The following is a 21,851-nucleotide window of genomic DNA, read 5'->3' on the forward strand; positions in this document are numbered from 1 at the left end:
TTTTCCATAATCTAGCCTTATTCTAGATAGCTCTTCAAGCAGAAGGAGGGGTTGAGTTCTTCATGTAGGACCATGAATAGTTGAAATGGTAGTTCCTGAATCTTAACACCATCTTTTACTCTTGTTCTTCAGTTCTAGCCACATACCTACTTTTGTAGGAAGCAAAATCAGAATGCTAAAAGTCCATTAAAATAATGTGTCAGAATTTGAGTACTGAATAATATCTATGCATAATACATATCATTTATATGTGTGTGTGTGTGTGTGTACTGAAAGGAGGGAGGGAGAGAGAGAGAGAGAGAGAGAGAGAGAGAGAGAGAGAGAGAGAGAGAGAGAGAGAGAGAGAGAGTGAAATTCAAGCAAAATAAATTCCTTCATGAGTACTATGTACTGTCTCTCTCAACACACATGCACACACATATACATACCCACAGAAAAAGAGAGAGAGAGAGAGAGAGAGAGAGAGAGAGAGAGAGAGAGAGAGAGAGAGAGAGAGAGAGAGAGAGAGAGAGAGAGACTTCTTTTAGGAAACTTGTTTCTCTATTTTTGTTCCATGGGGAGTTTGAAGAAGATAAAGTTTATTTCTATTTTTTTTAAATACAGAGATGCTGTGGGGCAATTACAGATTTAAAATAATGCATGCCCCTTCAAAAAAAGCAATTCAATAAGCCTTACCTTTTTTTTCTTAGAATCAATACTGTGTATTGGTTTCAATGCAGAAGAGTGTCTGTTACATATCTAGGAAGTATTTGGGTTAGATTTAAACCTAAGACCTCTGTCTCCAGGCTTGACTGTCAATCCACTGAGCCACCCAGATGTTCTTGATTCACGTACTTTCCGCTGAAGTTACTGTATTGCTTCTTTACCTTATTTGTTATAAGATATGGAATCGGAATCATCTGTAAATATTTGTACTATGAAAACAAAACACATCAAAGTGTCAAAATTCAAAATAAGATTTATATTGCAGAATGTACTCTAAGGAAAATTCAAGAAATTGCATTTGAAATCAATTTATCTCTTATGTCTAGTGTATATGGTATTACATAACCTTAAATATGATGTGTTATTCTTTTTCCAGGATGTGGCCTGAACTACCACAAGAGATGTGCATTTAAAATCCCTAATAACTGCAGTGGTGTGAGGAGAAGGCGGCTATCCAATGTTTCTTTAACAGGGGTGACTACTGTCCGGACAACATCTACGGAACTCTCATCTAGCACCCAAGATGAGGCTCTTTTGGTATGTGTTTCTATTTCATTTTTATATTTAAGTGATTAGGAAGGCTTAAAATAAACAATTATACAATAAGTTGGATAAAATTTGTCAAAATCTTTGAGGATATGGGTTTTTTTCATGATTTTTCATCTAGATCGAGGGACAATTTAGAAAATATTTCCCATTTTTAGGTCTCATTTTACCTCTTAACCTTAATCATGGGAGAAAGACTTCATTCTTCTTCTACCCCCCCCCAGACTCAGGCTTGTGCGTTAAAGGAAAGTAAGGAAGATGAGATTTCCCTTAGCTCACTAGTCTTATTCCTGACTTCTTAGCATCTACCAGTCCTGAATAGCTTGAGATTTTACTGGTCATGGGGGGTTGGGGTGGGGGTGAGGGTGGGGAGAGTCTGTTCCTTATTGCATGCATCAACCCTAATGCAGCTTATTGCTTGCATGACTTACAAGCATGACTCTACACTGGAATTTTGAATGTGAAAAAGAAAGGCAATACAAACAGCATCTATTTAATCTTTTGGACAGTCAACATAAATATATATATATATATATATATATATATATATATATATATATATATATATATATATATATATATATATATAAGGGAGACTCCATCCTTTTTCTTTACCAGAATCTCAAAATTTATTTTCCCAAGCCTTCCTCAGTGAATCATGTCCTCAATTTGGAGATCTTCCAATAGAAGATCTTCTTCCAAAATAGAAAAAAAAAAGATGAAGATATAGATAATTAAAAGTTGAGTTTTAATAGTGATTGGTGAGTCTTGGGCTTGATTTTTTAGTATAGTTGTCTCATTTCTACAATAAAAGACTAGAGTTCCAGACTTTAATCACTGACAAGATTGTTAAGAAGAAAAAAGAAGAGAGTAAGTATAACATTGGAATTAAGCACACTAAGAATAGCTTTATTGTTTTAAAGATATTTAGTTATTACTTCACTCAGTCTTAATTACAAGAAAGCCACATATTACTTTTTCAAACAACATGTATGCCAAATGCAGAATATTATGGTAAATAAATACTTTTCTGAAGTTATTCAAAAACTTTCTCTCATGTTTTTGGCAGAGAAGGGGATTGTGGGTGAGACAGGGTCTTTGTTATGTTTTCAAGTTCTCATCAAATTAGAGAAGAATTACATTCCATCAACAGAAATGAGGTTGTCCAAATAAACACTGAACTAAATCAAATAGTACACATTCCTTAACTGATGAGACCCAAGCCAAAACAATCTATATAATGTGGTAGTTTAGGAATATCTGTCAATATGTGAATGTTTTATATTATTCTCATTTTTAAAAATATAAATGGAGCATTTATAAGTATTTGTACTAAAATTTTAATAGTCTTTAAAATTTCAGATTTAAACTAGTGATTGTCTCATTAAAGTTGCTATGCTCCAAGTCAATTAAATTTGTACAGAAGAAAATGTTATAACAGATATGAAAATAATTTTTGTCATCTTCACAATTAAAATGTTCCACTCATTGAGTTTGCCATTGTTGCAAGTGACATGGAGCACAAGAATTGGGCAATTATTTACTATTACTTCTAATTATCATCACCAAGAGGCTTGCTATTAACAGGAAGACAATCAAATACAAATTGAGGTAATAAAATCCTCTTAAGGGAGTATATAAATAATAAACAAATGGTAAGTCCTTGTTTTCATTTACCATCCCCAAAAATATTTGTATAAATATGATATGTACTTTTAATAATCTTCATTCATCATGTAGCATACCTATTTGCAAAGTTCATAAATAAAATTTAGTATCTCTCTATGGTACAATGAAATAATACTTCTGGGAGAACATTACTTCAGAGTAACAAAGAACTCCCAAAAATTGTCTTCAGTTCCTTGCCTAGTGCTTTAAGGTTTACAAAGCACTTTATATACATTGTATCATTTGTCACAAAAACCTTGGAAGGTAGGTTCTGTTATCCTTATTTTACACATGAAGAAACTGAGGCTTAAAGAAATTAAATGTCTTGCCCAAGGTCACACAACTAGCAGGTATGTGTAGAATAGTATAAAGGAAGCCATAAAAGGAGACAGGGTCTAGAGAAATGGAAGGGATTGGGCAGTGCAATTATACCTAAAAAAAGAGAAGATTCAAACTCAAATCATCCTGACTCCTCAGTCTGACATTCATCTAATATTTATCTAACATGTTCTCTTTTATATTGACTTGCAATTTTATTTTTGTAATGTAAAAAAAACCAAGTGTTACATTCTGCCATGATATCTTCTATTAAGTATATGTTCTGAGGCAGAAGAGTAATAACAGGCAATTAGGACTAAGTGACTTGCCCTGAGTCACACAGCTAGGAAGTGCCTGAGGTCAGATTTGAACCCAGGTCTCCCTGACTTGTGGCCTGATTCTCTGTGCACCGAGCTACCTAATTTCTTTGTAGCATGTTTTGAAATAATTTTTAGTGTAAGGTACTAAATATTGACACCCAAATGACTTTTCCTTTATTAAACAGACTTTTGTCCCTCATGGTAAGGGTGCTTAGGTGAGTATGACAATCCCAAATTCCTCTTCCCTTTGAAATGCTGTACTTAATTCTCAGAAACTCTACACTATTTTGAGATGAAAAAACATACCACCCCAAGCAGAACTTACATTTTCTGCCTTTTGGGACTATGGTCTTTCTAGGACATGATGGGCATTTGTGTTTACTGTCACTGGGGCATTTGACAATAACCCTGTCCCTGTTGGAACTATGACAGTCCTTCACAGAGCACCAAGTCAAATCTCCTTCCCATTTTATGTTTGGAAGGAAGTGGGAAAGGGGTAATTTCTACTTCCAGGGGCTGGAGCTATCTCTCTTCTTTGGAAAGATGAGACAAATTCAGGTGTGTAGTGAGGGGAATTTTAGACCATTATTGAAATATTAATAATAAGCCTTAGTCAAGTTACTTTAACAAAGGACACACTTTATTCCTGAAAAGGACTAAATATATCATTTTATGTTCAGTTTCCATCTCTTGCTCTTCCCCTGCTTGCATTTCTTCCTTCTCTCTATGTAATTTTCCTCAGGAAAAAATTTCCTTTGAAAACAATAAGGCAATTCATAAGCTTTTACAAAAAGCTTACCAAGCACTGGGCACCTCTGGAAATACAAAGAAATTAAAATACTCCTTGCCCTCAAAGCACATGTAGTCTAATAGGAGAGAAAACATGTAAATTAGCAGGCATAGAAAAATATGTGTAGAATAGTAAAAAGGAAGCCATAAAAGGAGATAGCCTCTAGAGAAATGGAAGGAATTGGACTGTGCAATTATATCTAAAAAAAGAGAAGCATGCATGGACAAAAAGAATAATAGCCTTTCCTAAGCAACAGGTAGCATACGTGGTAGTTTCAATGTTCTAGAATTGGGCATTTATTAAGAGAAATAGAAAGCTCTCAGGTTGTGCATTTGTGTATTGTGTATATATTTTGGAGAGGAGGGGAGACAACATGTGATATTTCCTGAATAGTTTATCCCAAGAGAACAGATGAGCCTATCCACTTCCCCTTATGGTCACCCTATTACAAAGCAGATTTTGTTGTGGTTTTTTTCCACCTTTAACTTCTGCCTTAAAATCAATATTGATTTTAAAGCAGAAGAGCTGTAAGAGTTAGGCATTGGGGGTTAAGTGACCCCAGGGTCATATAGCTAGGAAGTGTTTGAGACCATATTTGAACCCAGGACCTCCTGTCATGAGACATGGCTCTGTATCCACTGAGCTACCCAGTTGCTTCCAAAGCATATTATTTTTCTTCTGGGAGTCACTTAAAGTTATTTTTAATATCCTAGACATGAATTTTTGTTACTAAGTTAAGTCCGTGGCATTATATTCTCAGCTTGCATTCATCAAATCCACTTGACTGAAGTGGGTTTGTGAGGAGGGAGTCAGGAGATATAAGTTTGGATGCTTTATCATTAAAAGTGAACTTGGGCAAGTAACTTAAACTCTCTTGAACCTTTTTATTCATCTGCAAATAGATGATGACATCTCTTTTGCTAGATGGTATAGCATAGTGGAGAAAGAACTGAATTCTGAATCAAAACACTTGAGTTTAAGTACTGTCTCTGTCCCTTTCCTCTGTTTATTATCTCTAATTTAGATTATGCGCGCGCACACACACACACACTGTTGGTACATAGTTGTTATACACACATACACACACACATATATTTTCTCCTCTCATTACACCATGAGCTCCTTTAGTACAGGGACTATATTTTATATTTTTTTGTATCTCTAGCATGTTGTACAGTGCCTGGCACAGAGTAGGTGCTTATTGCCCAAGAGAGTAACTAACAGTCTAATTCTGACAAAAGATACTTAAAACTCTCAACTACCTCATGCATGGAATATAGAATACTCTACTTCCTCATCCCCATGTTCTAGCTTCCCTGGCATCCATCTTAATCCCAGCTAAAATCCCAACTTCAAAGAAGTCTTTCCCAATCTCTCTTAATTCTAATATTTTCTCTTTGTTAGTAATTTTCTATTTATCTTGTTTATTGTTTGTATATTATCTTTCTCATTAAATTTTGAGCTGCTCAAGGGCAGGGAATATAATTTTCCTCTTTTCTTTTACTCTGGCGCTTAGTACAGTGCCTGGGTCATGTAGTAGTTGCTTGATAAATGTTTGTTGATTGCCTGATTGACAAATTATTTCGCTTCTTGGTGCTAAAAGACAACTCTGCTTCAACAAATTGCAGAGAAGAGAGCAACCTGTTTTCGTAGAAGTTTTTCTCTTGGAGCTCTCTAGCATGATGAAATCTTAACTTAAAACAAAAACCATCTGTTGTTAAAATAAAGTCAGATAATGCATGTAAAGATTTTGTAACTGTGAAGTTCTATATAAACATGAAATACGTATGTACTCACAGCAATCAAATCTGCTGCATAATTACACCACTTGACTTTAATAATGTATTTCAATTATGATCCTTCTTTGTAAAGAACCTACCATTCTCTTGCTACTCTTTTTAACTCTTTTGAAACTATGGAGTTTGTCAGATTTGTAAATGTGACACTTAGAAATGACATTCATTTGATTTAATTTCATGATAGCAATATTTGTACGAAATTTGAAAACAACCTTTTCATGATAGCATCTGTCCAGACTGGTACAACATGGCTGGAACATATATAGTTGGACACTTCGTTCATCTCTGCTGGCAGATGAACAACAACTCTGAACTTCTAGGTTGCTTTGATGACCATTCTGTTAATTTTCTTAACAAAAGGATCAATTATAGCAAAACAAGCCTAACCTTTTAGGCTTTTTTTCATTTTATGGATTTCGTTAATGACTTTTTGTTTTACCTTTACCTACATTTCCCTCTTCTTCACTTTGCCAGAGAGCCATCCCTTACAACACAGAGGAAGTAAAAAGAGAAGACAAAAAATTTCATCAAAATGAAGTAATATATAAACTAAATGACATTATGTACAGAATTCTATATGCATACATAACCTCCCATCTCTGCAAAAAAGAACTAAATTAGGATAAAATCATTTATTATTATTTCACTTTTTCATCAAATAAGGTAGAGTATTGGTCTAGGACAGATGTATATTCAGATCCCATATATGTTACTTAGTAGTTTTAATGACCATATGCAAAACGTTTAGCCTCTCTTTTCCTCAGTTTCCTCATTTGTAAAATGAGAAAATAGTTGCAATATCAATATTAAGGGAGTGACATTCATATAAGAGAATATATGAAAAGTACTTTTAAGACAATATGCAGAGGATTCTGAAGTCTTAATGTAGTTTTAATATATTAAAGTCATTACATTTCTGTTTATATTTGTATGAAATGATTAAATATATGCATCTTCCTCTTTTCACTAATAACATTTCTTTTCTTTCCATTTTCTTTTTTTTAATATGCTCCTTTGCCCTGCCTTTCTTCTTCCCAACTTTATGTCTCAGTCTCCTGTCAGCCCAGGTTTTGAGGTATGTACTAACTCTTCCCTAATCCTTTTGGAGAATATGTTTCTATATCTTCTTCAAACTAAAACTTGAATGTTTATTTAAGTCTTTGAATCTGTATTATCATAGTAATAGTGATCATTTCAGGTCTTATCAATTTAAAAAATAAACATGAACCCCTGGTATACACACATATGTATATGTATAACACACATGTATTTGCATATATACATTGATGTACACATAATACATATATGTGTGTCACATATATGGTGTTGTAGTAGGAATACTTGGCACTTGAATCTTTCCTCAACCTTCATCCTCCAACCTTCCTCAATTTTGTATTTCACTACTTTGAATAGATTTGTATTTATCCTCTTTTATAAGTATTCTTTAAATACTCACCTTTTTAAATTGTCTTCTCTATCACACTGTAAAGTCCTCCAAAGTCAAGATTGTTTCATCCTTGTATTTGCATCCCTAGCACTTGGCACATCCCGAATGCCTGGTACTGAAATAATTAGTCAAGAAATGTACATTTTACTAAGTGATGGAATAGAAAGAAGATATGTAAACAGATAAGAAAATATAGACTAGATATGAAGTTGCTGAGGCATGATTTCAATGCTAGCATTCTCTTAGTAAAGATTCAATGTTGACACACGAGACACAAGTTACTGAACATTAACAAAGGGATATTTACTTTGTCCTAAGCAAGGATAGATTCAGTGGCACTTTGCTTCTCTGTGGGTGTACTCATCTCTATCTGGAAATATTCTGGTCATCAGACTTTGGTAGCATAGCCTTGGGTACTCATCAAGTCTGCAACTTTCAGTGCCATTGCTTGACCCATTGCTTCAAAGAAGCAAGGGCCATTCACTTCCCAGAAGCAACTTTGTCCTATCACTGTTGCACAAAGTAATTTCAATAGTCAGTGAAATTAAACAAAAAGGGTGATCTGGACAGGGGTGGTGGAGGAAGTAGTCTCTGGACTATACTTTGAAGGAAGCTTGTCTTTCTTAGAGGCAAAGGTGAAGTAGGCAGTGCATCACAGGTATGGGGAAACATATGCAAAGGCATGGAGATAGGAAAGAGAAATTATATATGTATGAGGAACAACTGGTAGGAAATTTGACTAGAACAGAGTGTATAAAGGGGTCTGGAGATAAAATAATTGAAAAGTTGATGAGAACCAAGCAGGGGTGTGCTGGACCTACTTTCAAAAATCTATCGTTGGGGGCAACTAAGCAAAATAATAGAGAGATCACCAGGTCTAGAGTCCAGGGACTTGGATTCAAATTTAGCCTCAGTCAATTCATAGCTGTGTGACCCTGAGCAAATCACTTTACCCATATTTACCTTTTTGTTCATTGTCTCTGCTTAAGAAAGTATAATAATAGAGACTAAAAATAAAATTGTGAATATATAACATTCCCCTTTGCTCAATATTTTCCAATATTCTCTCCAATTGCTCTGAAAACACTTCTTGAACTCCATAGGAATGCATTAGAAAGAAGGCTGAGGAGATAAACTCATCAACACACTAGAGGTCTAGTGTCTGAAGACTAATAATAATAATAAATAATACCTGTCATTTATATAGTGCTTTAAAGTTTGCAAAGTGCTTTGTATCCATTATCTTATTTGGGCCTCACAACATTCCATAACTTTGGGAGAGAATCGATTTATTTTCTTGCAGAACTTTAAAAAATTTGTAAAATTTCATTTTATAGGTTTGAGAAAGATTAATAACTTTATTTAAAATGATTGAATTAGGTATATCAAATTCTGCCCACAGTTAATAGATATTTTAAGGAAATTGGTATACTTTCTGCACATATATTTAGAGATGTTGTGAAGTACTGAAGAGAACATGGACATGGGGCATATTGTTGTAATTGTATTTCTCTTGTTTTACAGTAAGTGGTTATTTTAGTTGTGATTTAACACAACTCTGGTTTTGTTAGCTAAAGAAGAAAGGAAGAAGCAAGAAAGAAAAGAGAACATGAGGAAAGAAAAAGAAAGAGGGAGAGAGAGAGAGGAAGAGATAAAGAAAGGAAGGAAAGAGGAGAAAGAAAGAGAGAAAGAAAAGAGTAACAGAGAAGGGAGAATAAAAGAAAGAAAGATTCACTTTAGGCAGAAATATCAAGATCTCAATCAGAGAGGAAATCAGGTTTGGAAATTATCCAAAACAGACACACGAGAGATTTCCTTTCTGAAGCTTTTAATTAAATAAAATGGTATTTGGCCTTTTTTCTTTACATAACTTAAACTTCTAAGAGCTTGGAATGCTTTAAAAGAAATTTAGATAGCATGCTAAAAGACAATGATGAACACAATGCCCTTCTTTGTGGTAAATTGAAACGGCCAAAGTAGTTGTTTTCTTACATTTATTATCTCTGGTCATATGAGGTTTGACATAGTATTATTTTTCCTTATGATAATACAATCTCCAAATACTATTATTACTGTCTATTCTAAGATACAGTTGTTAAAGTATCTCACACAATAAAGCTAATTAAAAACATAACCCAATCATGCTCTTCTCTAAATCTCATGTAAGAATTGGATATTTGTGACTTTTGAGGTCTAAAAAAATGGAAATGTTCATGTCAGTAGTAATAACTCAGCTTCTAATTTCTCTAGTATGAAATTCCATATCTATAAAGTAATCCATATACTAGAGGTTTTCTCCTTCAAAAAACTGTTAATAACCAAATAAATGCCATTTACTTTTTCTAAGTTAAAAAAATGTGTTGAAATATTTAACTGATGAAGGTATTAAAATCTTATCTTTCAAAACAACAAGAGACAGTGCAGTATAATAGTAAAACAGTTTGACCTCTGAATTCCAATCCTGTGGGATGCACTTACTAGGTCTGGTGTTCTGGGAAAGCCATTGACTTCTGTGTGGCTCAACTTCCTCAACTGTCTCCACTGAAAAAAAAGACTCAAAGGTCTTCTAAAGTCCCTTCCAGATGTAATCTATGATATGATGATGATGGTCCAGAACTGAAAGAGAAGAAAAGAGCAGTGTTTGAACTATATTTGGGAAGTTAGGACAGTTCTTTCAGAGACCCTAAACTGCTCCCTGATGCAAACTCTATGCTTTTAGGGTTAATATGTTCTAGTGATGTGATAACCCAAACATCATGGAATACCACTCTCTCCAAAGAAACTAAATTACAAGTTTCCTAAAGTCCAATTTAGAGATGTTTGTTAGACACAAGTTGCTTGATTCATAGACCTATGGAATGGAGTAGACATGCCATAGGTCCCCACTTTTGGATAGTCCCCTCCTAAATTTATAAATTTCATTGTAATTAGAGATTGGATAGAAAAAAATAGTAGCAATAGCTCAAATGAATCATGTAGATGGAAAACTCAAAATACTAATTTACTTGAAGTGAGGAATAATCATTTTTGTAGGTGAGGGTATTACATTTCAAAAATTTTTATTTTCAAACATTTTCCTTCGTTACATGATTCATTTTTTCTACCTCCTGGACCTGACAAGTAGTTCCACCAATTTCCATATTATTCTTTTTTAACAATAGAGTAATCTTTTAAACCAAAGATCATATATCTATCTATATAAACAAGTGAAAAATCATATATTTTTCTTCTGCATTTCTGCTCCCATATTGATAGCATTCTTTTTCCTAAGTGAGAGTATTCAATTTATGCCAGTATGTGAGAGTGTGGTTGGGAGATTCCCAAGCAGAGCCATGATTTGGACAAGACAGAGGCTACCTTGACTGATACTAGTCTCTACCTCCCCATAATAATCACCAATTGAAGCCAGTTCCCAGTGGCCTCTCACATCAATCTGTACACATGCACTGGCAAGAAACCCCAAAGGTTCCTACTTTCACTGGATCATAGGTTTAGGGCTGAAAAGAACTTTAGAGAGGTTTTGGTTCAATCTCCTTATTTTACATTTGAAAAAATCCAAGAACCAAATTGTGGAAGTGATTCACTCTATTCTGGACAGTTAATAAGAGCAGACTTGTATATCAAATACAAGTTCACTGACTCTTAGTTTTCTTCATACCAACATTCTCGGAAAACAGAGAAAACACTTCTTTGGGCTAGTACCAAATGAGAGGATTTCAAAGGAGGCACACAAACTAAGCATGGTACAGGGAATAGAAAATTGGGCTGGGTTTGAATCTCCTTCATATGTGTGTGTGGGTGGCCCTGGGCAAATTATTAAATCTTTCTTCATTTGTAAAATGAGGGGATTGGCATTCACCTCTAAAGTCCCTTCTGTCTCCAAATCTAGGATCCTATGAATTCAAATATAAGATTAGGGAAAAAAAATGGATCTCACGATATTTAAGAGGGAGAATTCCCTGAGGGAACGGGCCACTTAAATTTCCCTTCCACTTGGAACACTGAAATTTCATGAAATTTCATACCTGATCTTAACTAGTTAGAGATAAATGGTCAGAATCAGAACATCATTATCAGTGGCATTTTTTGACATATGTTTATGGAGGCTCATGCTAATTGCTTTCCATGAAGGAAAAGATAATGGGAACACATTTCATCGGTGTCTCCTCAGTTTCCACCATGGGTGGAATGTTTTCTAGATATCAAATTATCTCCTGATCATTTTTGCTTAAGGCTGTGGCTTTCAATGAGTATCTGTATGTTCTGTTAACTTCTTTAAAAATTCTATGTGGCAGAATAGGGAGGTATTTTCCAATGGTCAGTCAGGATGTATTTCAATTCTTGATAATATGTATTAATTGTATATTATGATAATAGGTGAGATGCTTTCCAAACCTAAAAGCGCCATATAAATATGAGTTCTAATTGTGGCAGTTAGATGGCAAAGTGGTTAGAAAACTGGACCTGGATGTCAGGAAGACTTGAGTTCAAATCAGGTATCAGATACTTATTGCTATGTGATCATTGACAGATCAATTAAGCACACTCTACCACAGTTTCCTTAAATGTAAACTGGGGGTAATAATACCCCCTATCTCTCAGGGTTATCGTGAGGATCAAATTAGTTATTTGTAAATTGCTTTGCAAATCTTAAAGGGCTTTATAAATGTTAGCTATTATTTTTGTTGTTGCTATTATATCACGGTTGTTGTGGAGATTTACTTATCATTTCATTACTAAGTAAGTCACTGAATACATTCCTGAATTTAACCTCTACGATGATTTTTTTCTTTATAAAATCCTTTATGCTGATTCTATATTTAGTTACTATGCATATGCATTTTCTATGGACATAATTATCCCAAATGAAAACCCAACAGAAAGATATTATAGATCCAATATAAAATTCTTGCTGAATACCAAACACTACTTCTAAAATAGTTTACTGTGAAACTCATGGTTGTTAGGAGGGGTACGGGCAGAAAAAAAGAATAAGCATTTATTAAGTACCCACTGTGTATCCAGGGAGCACCTTTGTGGAGCTTGACTTATCACTTAATTTCTGAGTTTCTCAGGTTACTCTTTAAGGAAATGTGTTGAAGGACAATAGCTGGTCTGCATTGGAAGAAGGATTCTCTCATTGGAGGTTTCCTGCTCCAATTAAAAAGGCCTCAAAAACATAATGTATTCCTGAAAACTAAATTTCATGGTGCTCAAATATATGAGCTAGCCTTTGAATATGCAATATTTTAAACCAAGTATTGAATATTTTATGTTAATTTAATTAACTTTTATAGAAAGAAACAGATAATTCTTATAGAAATCACTGAAGCAGGAATTGAATTCAGGTCTCTCTAATTCTTCTCATTTCTTCCTAATCTCTCTAGCCACTACATCAAGGATACCTCAAAAATGTATTAAAGGGGGACAGCTGGGTATCTCAGTGGATTGAGAGCCAGCCCTAGAGACAGGAGGTCCTAGGTTTAAATCTGGCCTCAGCCACTTCCCAGCTGTGTGACCCTGGGCAAGTCACTTGACCCCCATTGCCTAGCCCTTACCACTCTTCTGCCTTGGAGCCAATACACAGTATTGACTCCAACATGGAAGGTAAGGTTTTATTTTTTTTTATTTTTTTTTAAACCCTTACCTTCCATCTTGATTGACTCCAAGGCAGAAGAGTGGTAAGGGCTAGGCAATGGGGGTCAAGTGACTTGCCCAGGGTCACACAGCTGGGAAGGGAAGGGAAGGTTTTATTTTAAAAAATGTATTAAAGTAAACAATTCTCCACAGTTAAGTTCCTAAAAAGTTATTCATAGTTCTGAGCCCCTAAATATTATCCCTTTCCTTAAAGAGAGGCATTCTCTCTTTAGACCATTCTCAAAATTAAAGATTGGGCCTACAATTGCTATCATTTTACCATTTTTTCCTATTACTAAATGGGATAGCATGCTGAATTCAATAGTCATTTATACCTGTATATAATATAGGGAGGAAGTCACTTAATCAGGGTAAGCATATAGTATATACCAAGTATGTTAAGAAAATGCTTTATGGAATTTAATTATTATAAAATGAGAAATAGAGGATTTTTCCTGGTATTATTTAGTAAGACTTTCAATATTTGTCCTCTGAGGCTAATTGGTTATACAGAAAGTCATGCTAGTCCTAACTATTAATCATTTGTAGACTTTAATGATACTTGTCCTTTCTTTTTGGCTATTCTCAACATCCTGACAGCCTCCAGAAATTTACTAGAAAAAGGAAATGTTCACACCAGCAGAGCTCCATGTGTCTAATCACTTTAGAGCTTACTGCTTTGAAGTTTTCTTTTTATGTTCTTAATTTTAAATAGCATGAATTTTATAAACTGCAGATAATATTTAGTTCAACTCCCTGTTGTGGGAAGATGTGTTTTATAAATAATAAAATGCTGCAAACTGCTATTATTTTCCTTATTTTTTTAGTGAGTCATATTTAATTAAGACAAGCGTTGTACTAAAAAGAAATCTAAGCTTGGCTGCATGTTTTCCTAGAAAATCTACCAAGAAATGACTCACTTGATTACTGTTTTAATTTAACAAAAACTTCCAAAGACAAATGAAACTGTAATTGGGCTGCACTAATTGTCTGAAGCTGGATATGCTTATTACCCTAACATTGCTTTCTAATCTCCAGCATAGTCTTTGTTCCCTTGCCACATACACATTCCCCTTAAACTATGAACAAATAAAAATTTTTTGATCATCAAGTGAAAACATGACATTGTCATGCCCAATTAATATTTTCCAAGATATTTTCCAGTGTAGTGAAAGTGAATCTAAAAGGAGAGGTCTAAATTGTTTCACTTGTAATTTAGAGTTCCAAGAAGGCTGGTGATTCAGCTCCATTCAGTAATATTTTCCCCCATTTAAACATATGCTTTGACAGGTATTTGAAAGTGGGTTTGTTTTTTTCTTTCATATATATATAAATATATATGTGATAGTCTTGGAACAGTGGTATCAAAATCAGATTGAAACAGAGTCCTGTGTGCTACACATTGATTTAGAAAACCACAAATTAACATTATATAGCTACTATTGTATTTGTATTTGTTTTCAATTACATTTTATTTACAGTCAAGAGTTCTGTGAACCACATACAACCAGTTGGTTCATGTTTGACACCTCTGATTTAAATTGGTGTTGGAATTTATGGATTTATGTAGAAATGGGGTCTCTTAAAGGACAGTCTACTGTATCAGGAAGACATGGGTTCAAATTTCACTGCTATTACTTTCAAACTCTGACCACTGATAATTCACAACTTTTCTGAGCCTCAGATAACTGTATATGATTATACCTTCTCAAGTTCCTGGTGTATAGATTTTAAAATATCACCTTTTTTCTATTATTTATCAGAGTGAAATTTGTAGCAATGAAATCATGGGTTTAGACCAATCCAAATTTGTTGTTTGTATTGATGGTTGTAGTATTTACAATTTTGAAAACTAAAAAATAATAATAAGGTATGGAGCCTCTAACTTGCCTGTGTGATGGTACGTTGCAGTGGACATTCGCCTACTTGACAGGGAAAGAAAAAATCTGTTCAGAATCATAATAGTAAGGAGGATATTACTTCATCAGTTGGTATCTCATTATTGAGTTCATAACTGGTTTTATTTAATATTTTGTGGAATATCTCTAGTAAATTATTAATCCATATGATCCTAGATTTAGTAGAAGAAATCTTATCCTAAAGGTTCAGCACTCTCATTTTATAGATGAAGGACCTGAAGCACAGGGATAATTCATTGGGTCACTTGGGGTCATGCCCCCTACTAAGTAAATATCTGAAGTAGCATTTAACCCAAATATTGCCGATTCCAGGTTTAGTGACCCATCAAGTGCCTCATGACAAAAATCTTAATAATAAAAACTATCCTACTCTAAAGTTTTCACAAATGGCCAGTCCAGTGTTTTTTTTTTCTATTGCAATACCAGCCTAACTAAATTCAGAGAGCCCAAGTTGGACCTACCATATATGCCAGAGAGCTCAATGAAAGAAGAAAAGAACCCATATGTGTAAAAAATAATTGTAACAGGTCTTTTTTTCTTGACAAATAACTGAAAAGTAAGAGAATGTTCATCCATTAAGGAAGAATTGAACAAAGTTTAGTATATGAATTTAATGAAATACTATATTTTGTGTTATAAGAAATGAAGGGCATCTAGGTGACACAGTGGATAAAGTGCCTGACCTGGAGTCAGGAACACATGAGTTCAAATTCTCCAGACAGTTAACTACATGTCACTCTGTGCATATCACTAAACCCTGTCTGCCTCAGTTTTCTCATCTGTAAAATGAGCTGGGAAGTAAATGGCAAACTACTCCAATAGCTTGCCAAGAAAACTCACATAGAACTGACTGAAACGACTCAACAACAAAGAAATAATGAAAAGGATGATTTCAGAAAAACTTGAAAAGACATATAAACTGATGCAAAATGACAAGAGCAGATCCAAGAGAACAACTAAATGCTAACAGCAACATTGTAAAGATGAATAATCTCAAAGAATTTAAGAACTATGATCAGTACAATGACCAACCATGATTCCAGAGAACCATTGATTAAAAAAAAAAAGTATGGCATTTCCAAAATACTATTTACATTTAGTAAATCCTCCTGTCAGAAAGATGATGGATGTCAGAGTACAGAATGATATATTTATTGTTCTGGAAATGTCCAGTGAGGGAATTTGCTTTGCTTGACTACTATGCCTACTTGTTTTAAAGTTGTTGTTTTTTTTTGTTTTTTTTTTATTGGCTTAGGCAGGTGTAGTGGGAAATAGAGAAAATAGATTCTTGTTCATTGAAAAAGAAATTACTTTTTAGAAATTGGCCAGGGTACTTTTCAACCATGGGAATTCTTGAAAGCCCTCAGTCAATTCACAAAGATTTCATCAGTCTGTTTCAGAGGAGTAAATATGCAAATTAATAAAATTTTTCTTAAACTATATGAACAAAATTTTTCTTTGAAGTGTTATAATAAAAATCATGCACCAAAATAATACTAAGAAATTAGATAAAAATATAATATAACCACAACCTTTTTCACTATTGACTTTTTAAATTTTCACACATATAACACAGTAATGCCTAATTTTAATGTGACTTTTTGAGGACCCTTTTCAGACCTTTGTCAAATTCTGAAATTCTATTTTGAATCACCTGTTTGATTTGTTCTGGTTTCTCTTAGGCAGAAGACTGGGAGCTTCTAGAGTTAGCTCAAAACTAAAATTTCATCTGATCACTGCACAACTAGTCATTCATGAAAAGAAATATATGACAACAGCAAAATATTTCATCACTACAGAAAAGAACCTAAAGGAGGGGGGGAAATCAGCACATCTTTCTTGAATAAAAACAATCTAACAATCTCATCCCTACTTTCATTTAGGAAGCAGACTCTTTTAAGAATCCTGGCTTTTGTAGGAAAAGCAAGAATCCTCTCAGAACTAGAATTAGAAGTTGATTTTTAGTGTAAAGAGCTTTGTGTTCCTTGATTAAATACTGCTTGTGGCAATATTAGACAGTAGTAAGCACTTGGACATTATGCTGATAGTGAAGCATGTAAGATAAAGCCTGTGTTACCATTCTTTGGTGGAACTATTAGCATGCACTATATTAATAAACTTACATGCTGACTACACTGAAATTTCTGCTTAGACTCAGTATACCAATCATATTTAGTATGTTGTGTTTAAATGTTCTGCATGTACTTATAAATGGAATGGAATTAACTCTCTGTTGGTTCCTTGAGCAATTTTCTCTCAAAATAAAAGTAAATGTAACTGAATGCTTATCGTTTTTTCAGGCATTTCAGTCTTCTCTTTTTGTGACCACATTTGGGGTTTTCTTGGCAAAGATACTAGAATGCCATTTCTTTTTCTATTTCATTTTACAGACGAGGAAACTGAAGCAAACATGGCTAAGTGATTTAACCAGGGTCACATAGGTAATAAGTATCTAAGGTCATATTTGAACTCAGGTTTTCTGAGTCTAGACCCAACATTCTCTCTACTATACCACTCATTGCCCAGAATGAATGTTAGGGATGCTATTAACACAGACATACTGTAACACCGTGGCTACAGAGGCAGTATTCTGATTATTAGATAAATAGACCTGTGGGTACCAATTAAAGTGAATAGTCATGTCTAAGATGTTATTGATGTTTTTCCTGTCCTCTTGAAGAATCAGGAAGTCTATATTCTCTAAGGAAGCTATTGAAGTTGCTCATATCTTCCATTTTTTGTCCTGGTTACAGGTCTTCTATAGACAGCTTATATCAGAGTTAGCCTACTTTATAGCCAAGTGCTCATCCTTATGGATGGAGTGCATCTCACTCTCACTGAGTCCCCTACTAGAAAACCCTCTAAGTTGCTGATGATCACCTCTCTTATCAAATCTACTCTTTCCTCATCATTTAGATTGTTGTTGATGTGTAACAAAGAAATTGTCCATCTCCAGTTAACCTCAATGATGGTTGATGTATTAGAAATGGTGAATTTTCTCTGGAACATAGCTGAACAACATCCTTTTAATATATCAGTATCTTCTAGTATTTCTAAATTTGGTTTGTCTGTTTATGGGAAAAGGAAATATTCCTCATGTCTTTATTATTTTTCATGGTTGTATTTGCATAAAAATCAAGTTTCTACTCCTTTCATTATTTCAAGGATTCAGTAACTAAAGTCAAAAGCATATAGGTTAATAATACAGAAAGTTCCTTATTAGGAGTAATTAGTTTGGCTTTTAAATATGCTAAAGCCTCTCAAAAGTGGCATATTTGGGAACCAAACTCCATAGGTTTTGTTTTTATAATGAAAAATTTCCTTTTAAAAAATAGTGCTTTGGGGGGCAATTATGTGAAATTTACTAACTGTATTGCCCTGGACAAGTTACTTAATCTGAATTCCCTAGACCTTACTACTGTTCTGCCTTGGAACCAATACTTTAGTCTTGATTCTAAGGTGGAAAGTAAGAATTGTTGTCTTTGTTTTAAATAATGCTTTTCTAGTCATTCCTCAAAATGATCCAGGTAATAACCAATTACAAAGCTTCTTTTCAGGAGTATTTCCTTTCTAATTAAATTTTAAATGTCTCCTTTTTATTATTCAACATGTAGCCATAGGCTAACATTGGGGCATTTCATTAAGTCTGTGTCTATCCATGCAAAATGCATTGAAGAACAACAAAATTGAAGAATGTAAGGAGCAGCTATGGCAGCACAGACATCAGAAATGGCCACTTTGATGGGAATAGGGATTCCTGGGATCTGCAAATATTCTAGGGAATGTAATGCTTTCTATCATCCTCTAGGTTCTTACTGAAATACTAAAGACTATTTCTTATTTGCATCAAAAGAGTGAATATATTGGTATCCAGTAATGCCTCTGCACTCAGAGAATCTGAATCATTCTATATTTTTGTAATGGACTATATATATATATATTTACCCATATATATATATATATATATATATATATACACACACATATATATGTGTGTATGTATGTTTGCTACATATACACTATCATGCTGAAAGCTTTCAATAATTGTTACAAACATTAAGAAATGGTCTCTCCCCTGTAAGCTACAGCATACATCACTGTGGAGCAGGGAGTATATACCTCTTTTCCTATCCCTTTCTCACTCATATGAAAAGGTGTTGATTAGCTTTTATTTATGTTACATATTTAGGGTGTCCAACTGAGGAGTCACAACTCATTTATTTGGCAGTCTTGGCAGGTGGTTCAAGGAGTACCGAAATGAGAAATCAGCCTAGTAGCAAAGAATAACTACAACTCTGATAAGCCTCCAATCTTGTGCAGAATTTATAGGGTGTGGAGACAAGGATGTTTCTATAGGATCTTGCTTTCATTAAGGGTCTCCAGACATTTCTACTGTCAATGGAAGATGGAATACTTGAAAAATCTCTGACTTCATCTGAGAGGTTTATCTGTTTATATAAGCACTGTTGAATGGAGATTATTGTTTTATTTCAATTCACCAAATAGGCTCATAGACTAAGCATCCAAAGCTACATTTGTTAGCATTTGTATGTGAGTGAGATAATCATTTCCATGTAAGGACAACCAGGGCTAGATTATTCTTTTAGTCAGCTACATGGGGCAGTGGATAGGATGATGCCTGCCAAGTCTGAAGTCCAGACTCATCTTCCTGAATTAAAGTCTAACCTCAGACCTTTTTTTCTTAGCAATGTGACCCTGGGCAAGTCATTTAACCCTGTTTGCTTCAGTTTCTTCATCTGTCAAATGAGCTATGGAAGGAAATAGAAAACTACTCTAATATCTTTACTAAGAAAATCCCAAATGAGGCCATGAACAGACAAACGTGACTGAAACAAAAAACAAGAAGAAAACAAGAAAACAGATTTAAGAGTATATTAAGGCAAATCCATTTGGAATATTTGAGAGTTGTCTTACACCAATATTTTTACTAGTAACTAATACTCTTTATCTTTATAGGATCATAGATTTAGAGTTGAAACAGATTTTAGAAGTTTAGTCTAATCCTCTCATTTTATAAGATGAGGAAGTTGTGAGTCTCAAATGATCATAAGAACATTCAATATGATATAATTAATATAACATAATATAAGATTATATATAACACATATATCTATGAATGTATTGACTGCAAGGGACTCCCAAACCCATTTAGTCTAGCCTGCTAAATTTGCAGCTAGGAAAGCTGTGGCCCAATTACTTGGCCAAAATCACACATGCCTTAGGGAGGCTTTGATTCATAGATCCCTTTACTATAAGCCTGGTATTCTTATTGTTCCTTGCTGCCTCACTCATTGTCAATTTATGGTTAGACTGAATCAAATTTGTACTTTTTCAGGACTAATCTTACTTAAAGAACAGATAATTTCACCTCACCTTAAAAATTCATATAATTTGTAACTATGAATTGTGACAAGGAAAAAATCAATCCCCACAAAAAATTAAAACGTTGAAGTTTTGGGTTGAATCAGTTTTACCACTCTCAAATAATATCAATCATACTATCCTATGGTACTAAGGCAGCACCTGAATCAGGAGGTGTCAACCGACCAAATAAGTATTTATTGATTACCCACAAGATGCTTGTGAAAGATTCAGAAGCAGCTCAAGGCATGTGTGATCCCATCCCTCGGAAATCTAACCATCTACTCAGGGGTTTCTTGTAGAAAACAAGGTGAATGGTTCAAAATATTTTCAATGGGTTTTTTGGCAAGAAGAATATATCCGGGCTTATCAAGAGCCTGATTCTTTTTTTTTTCCCCCTCTCCCAGTGTAGCAGTCAACATCCTTCTGTTTTTCTCTTTGAGAACAGCCTAGTTCAGAATTGGCATGTTGTACTTAAAATCCCCTGTCTGTTAGGATGGGAGTGTTTTGGGGGAAAGTCAAATAGATTCAAGTGGCTGTTTAGATCACCCATTACAGTTTTATTAGATCTTCATTCTTTGACTGATTAGCAGACCTCCAATTTAGGGCAATTCTTCCAAGGAAAATAAGATTAGGAAAATCTCTTTTATATCCACTGAAATTGATTTATTTAGAAATCTCCTCAGAGTCTTATGTCTTTGATTGTGTCAGGTACCTAATTAGTTACTTCTTCTAAACACATACTTGCATTCTCTACTTTATCTCTCTTGACTTTGAAGGGAATGCAGTTCTCCCAAATTTTCAGACCTAATATGGTCCTGCAAAATAAGCACTGGAAAAGTATGGATTTAACAAAGGACATTTTGTGAAAATTATGTTTATCTCATCCAATAACTTGTTTATAAACCAGAATAAACTACATGTTGGTAGAATCTTCTCTTAAATTTAATCAAGGAAAAACTTTGAATGCTTTTCTTTTCTCTTCTACATTTTAAAAATGCATTTACTAATTCAGACAACTCCATTTTGACCTCTTAAGTAGGATATACCTTGTTGGGAAATTCTTACAGGATCCTGTTAAATGTTTAAACACATGCTGGCAGTTGGAGTTTCCATAATGTAATCTAAGCAGTCATTTCCTGGTGAGCTTCCAAAGGTGCTGAGTCATGGATCTGGCTAGCTCCCAGGAAAAACAAAACAAAAAACAATAAAATAAAATGAAATGAAATAAAAAGGAATTTCTAGCTTCAGAAAAGTGGGACTATCACCTTCATAAGTAGATATCCAGTGAATATAGTTCTCACTTTGACACAATTTCAA

At 34.2% G+C, this 21,851-nt stretch overlaps 1 protein-coding gene across 5 annotated transcripts in view; it reads left to right on the top strand.

Moving 5' to 3' along the window:
• Nucleotides 1–21,851, top strand: part of PRKD1 (protein kinase D1) — a 415,044-nt gene that overhangs the window by 309,099 nt on the left and 84,094 nt on the right. For 4 of the 5 annotated variants that reach the window (XM_001364580.4, XM_056810441.1, XM_007472536.3 and 1 more), the window contains 2 exons: nucleotides 1,082–1,242; nucleotides 7,198–7,221. In XM_001364580.4, coding sequence (XP_001364617.1) covers nucleotides 1,082–1,242; nucleotides 7,198–7,221 — 185 coding nt within the window. The remainder of the gene's footprint in view (nucleotides 1–1,081; nucleotides 1,243–7,197; nucleotides 7,222–21,851) is intronic. The other variant, XM_001364651.4, reaches the window with a different exon arrangement.

This window comes from Monodelphis domestica, chromosome 1 (assembly GCF_027887165.1).
Source record: "Monodelphis domestica isolate mMonDom1 chromosome 1, mMonDom1.pri, whole genome shotgun sequence".
Lineage (NCBI taxonomy): Eukaryota > Metazoa > Chordata > Mammalia > Didelphimorphia > Didelphidae > Monodelphis > Monodelphis domestica.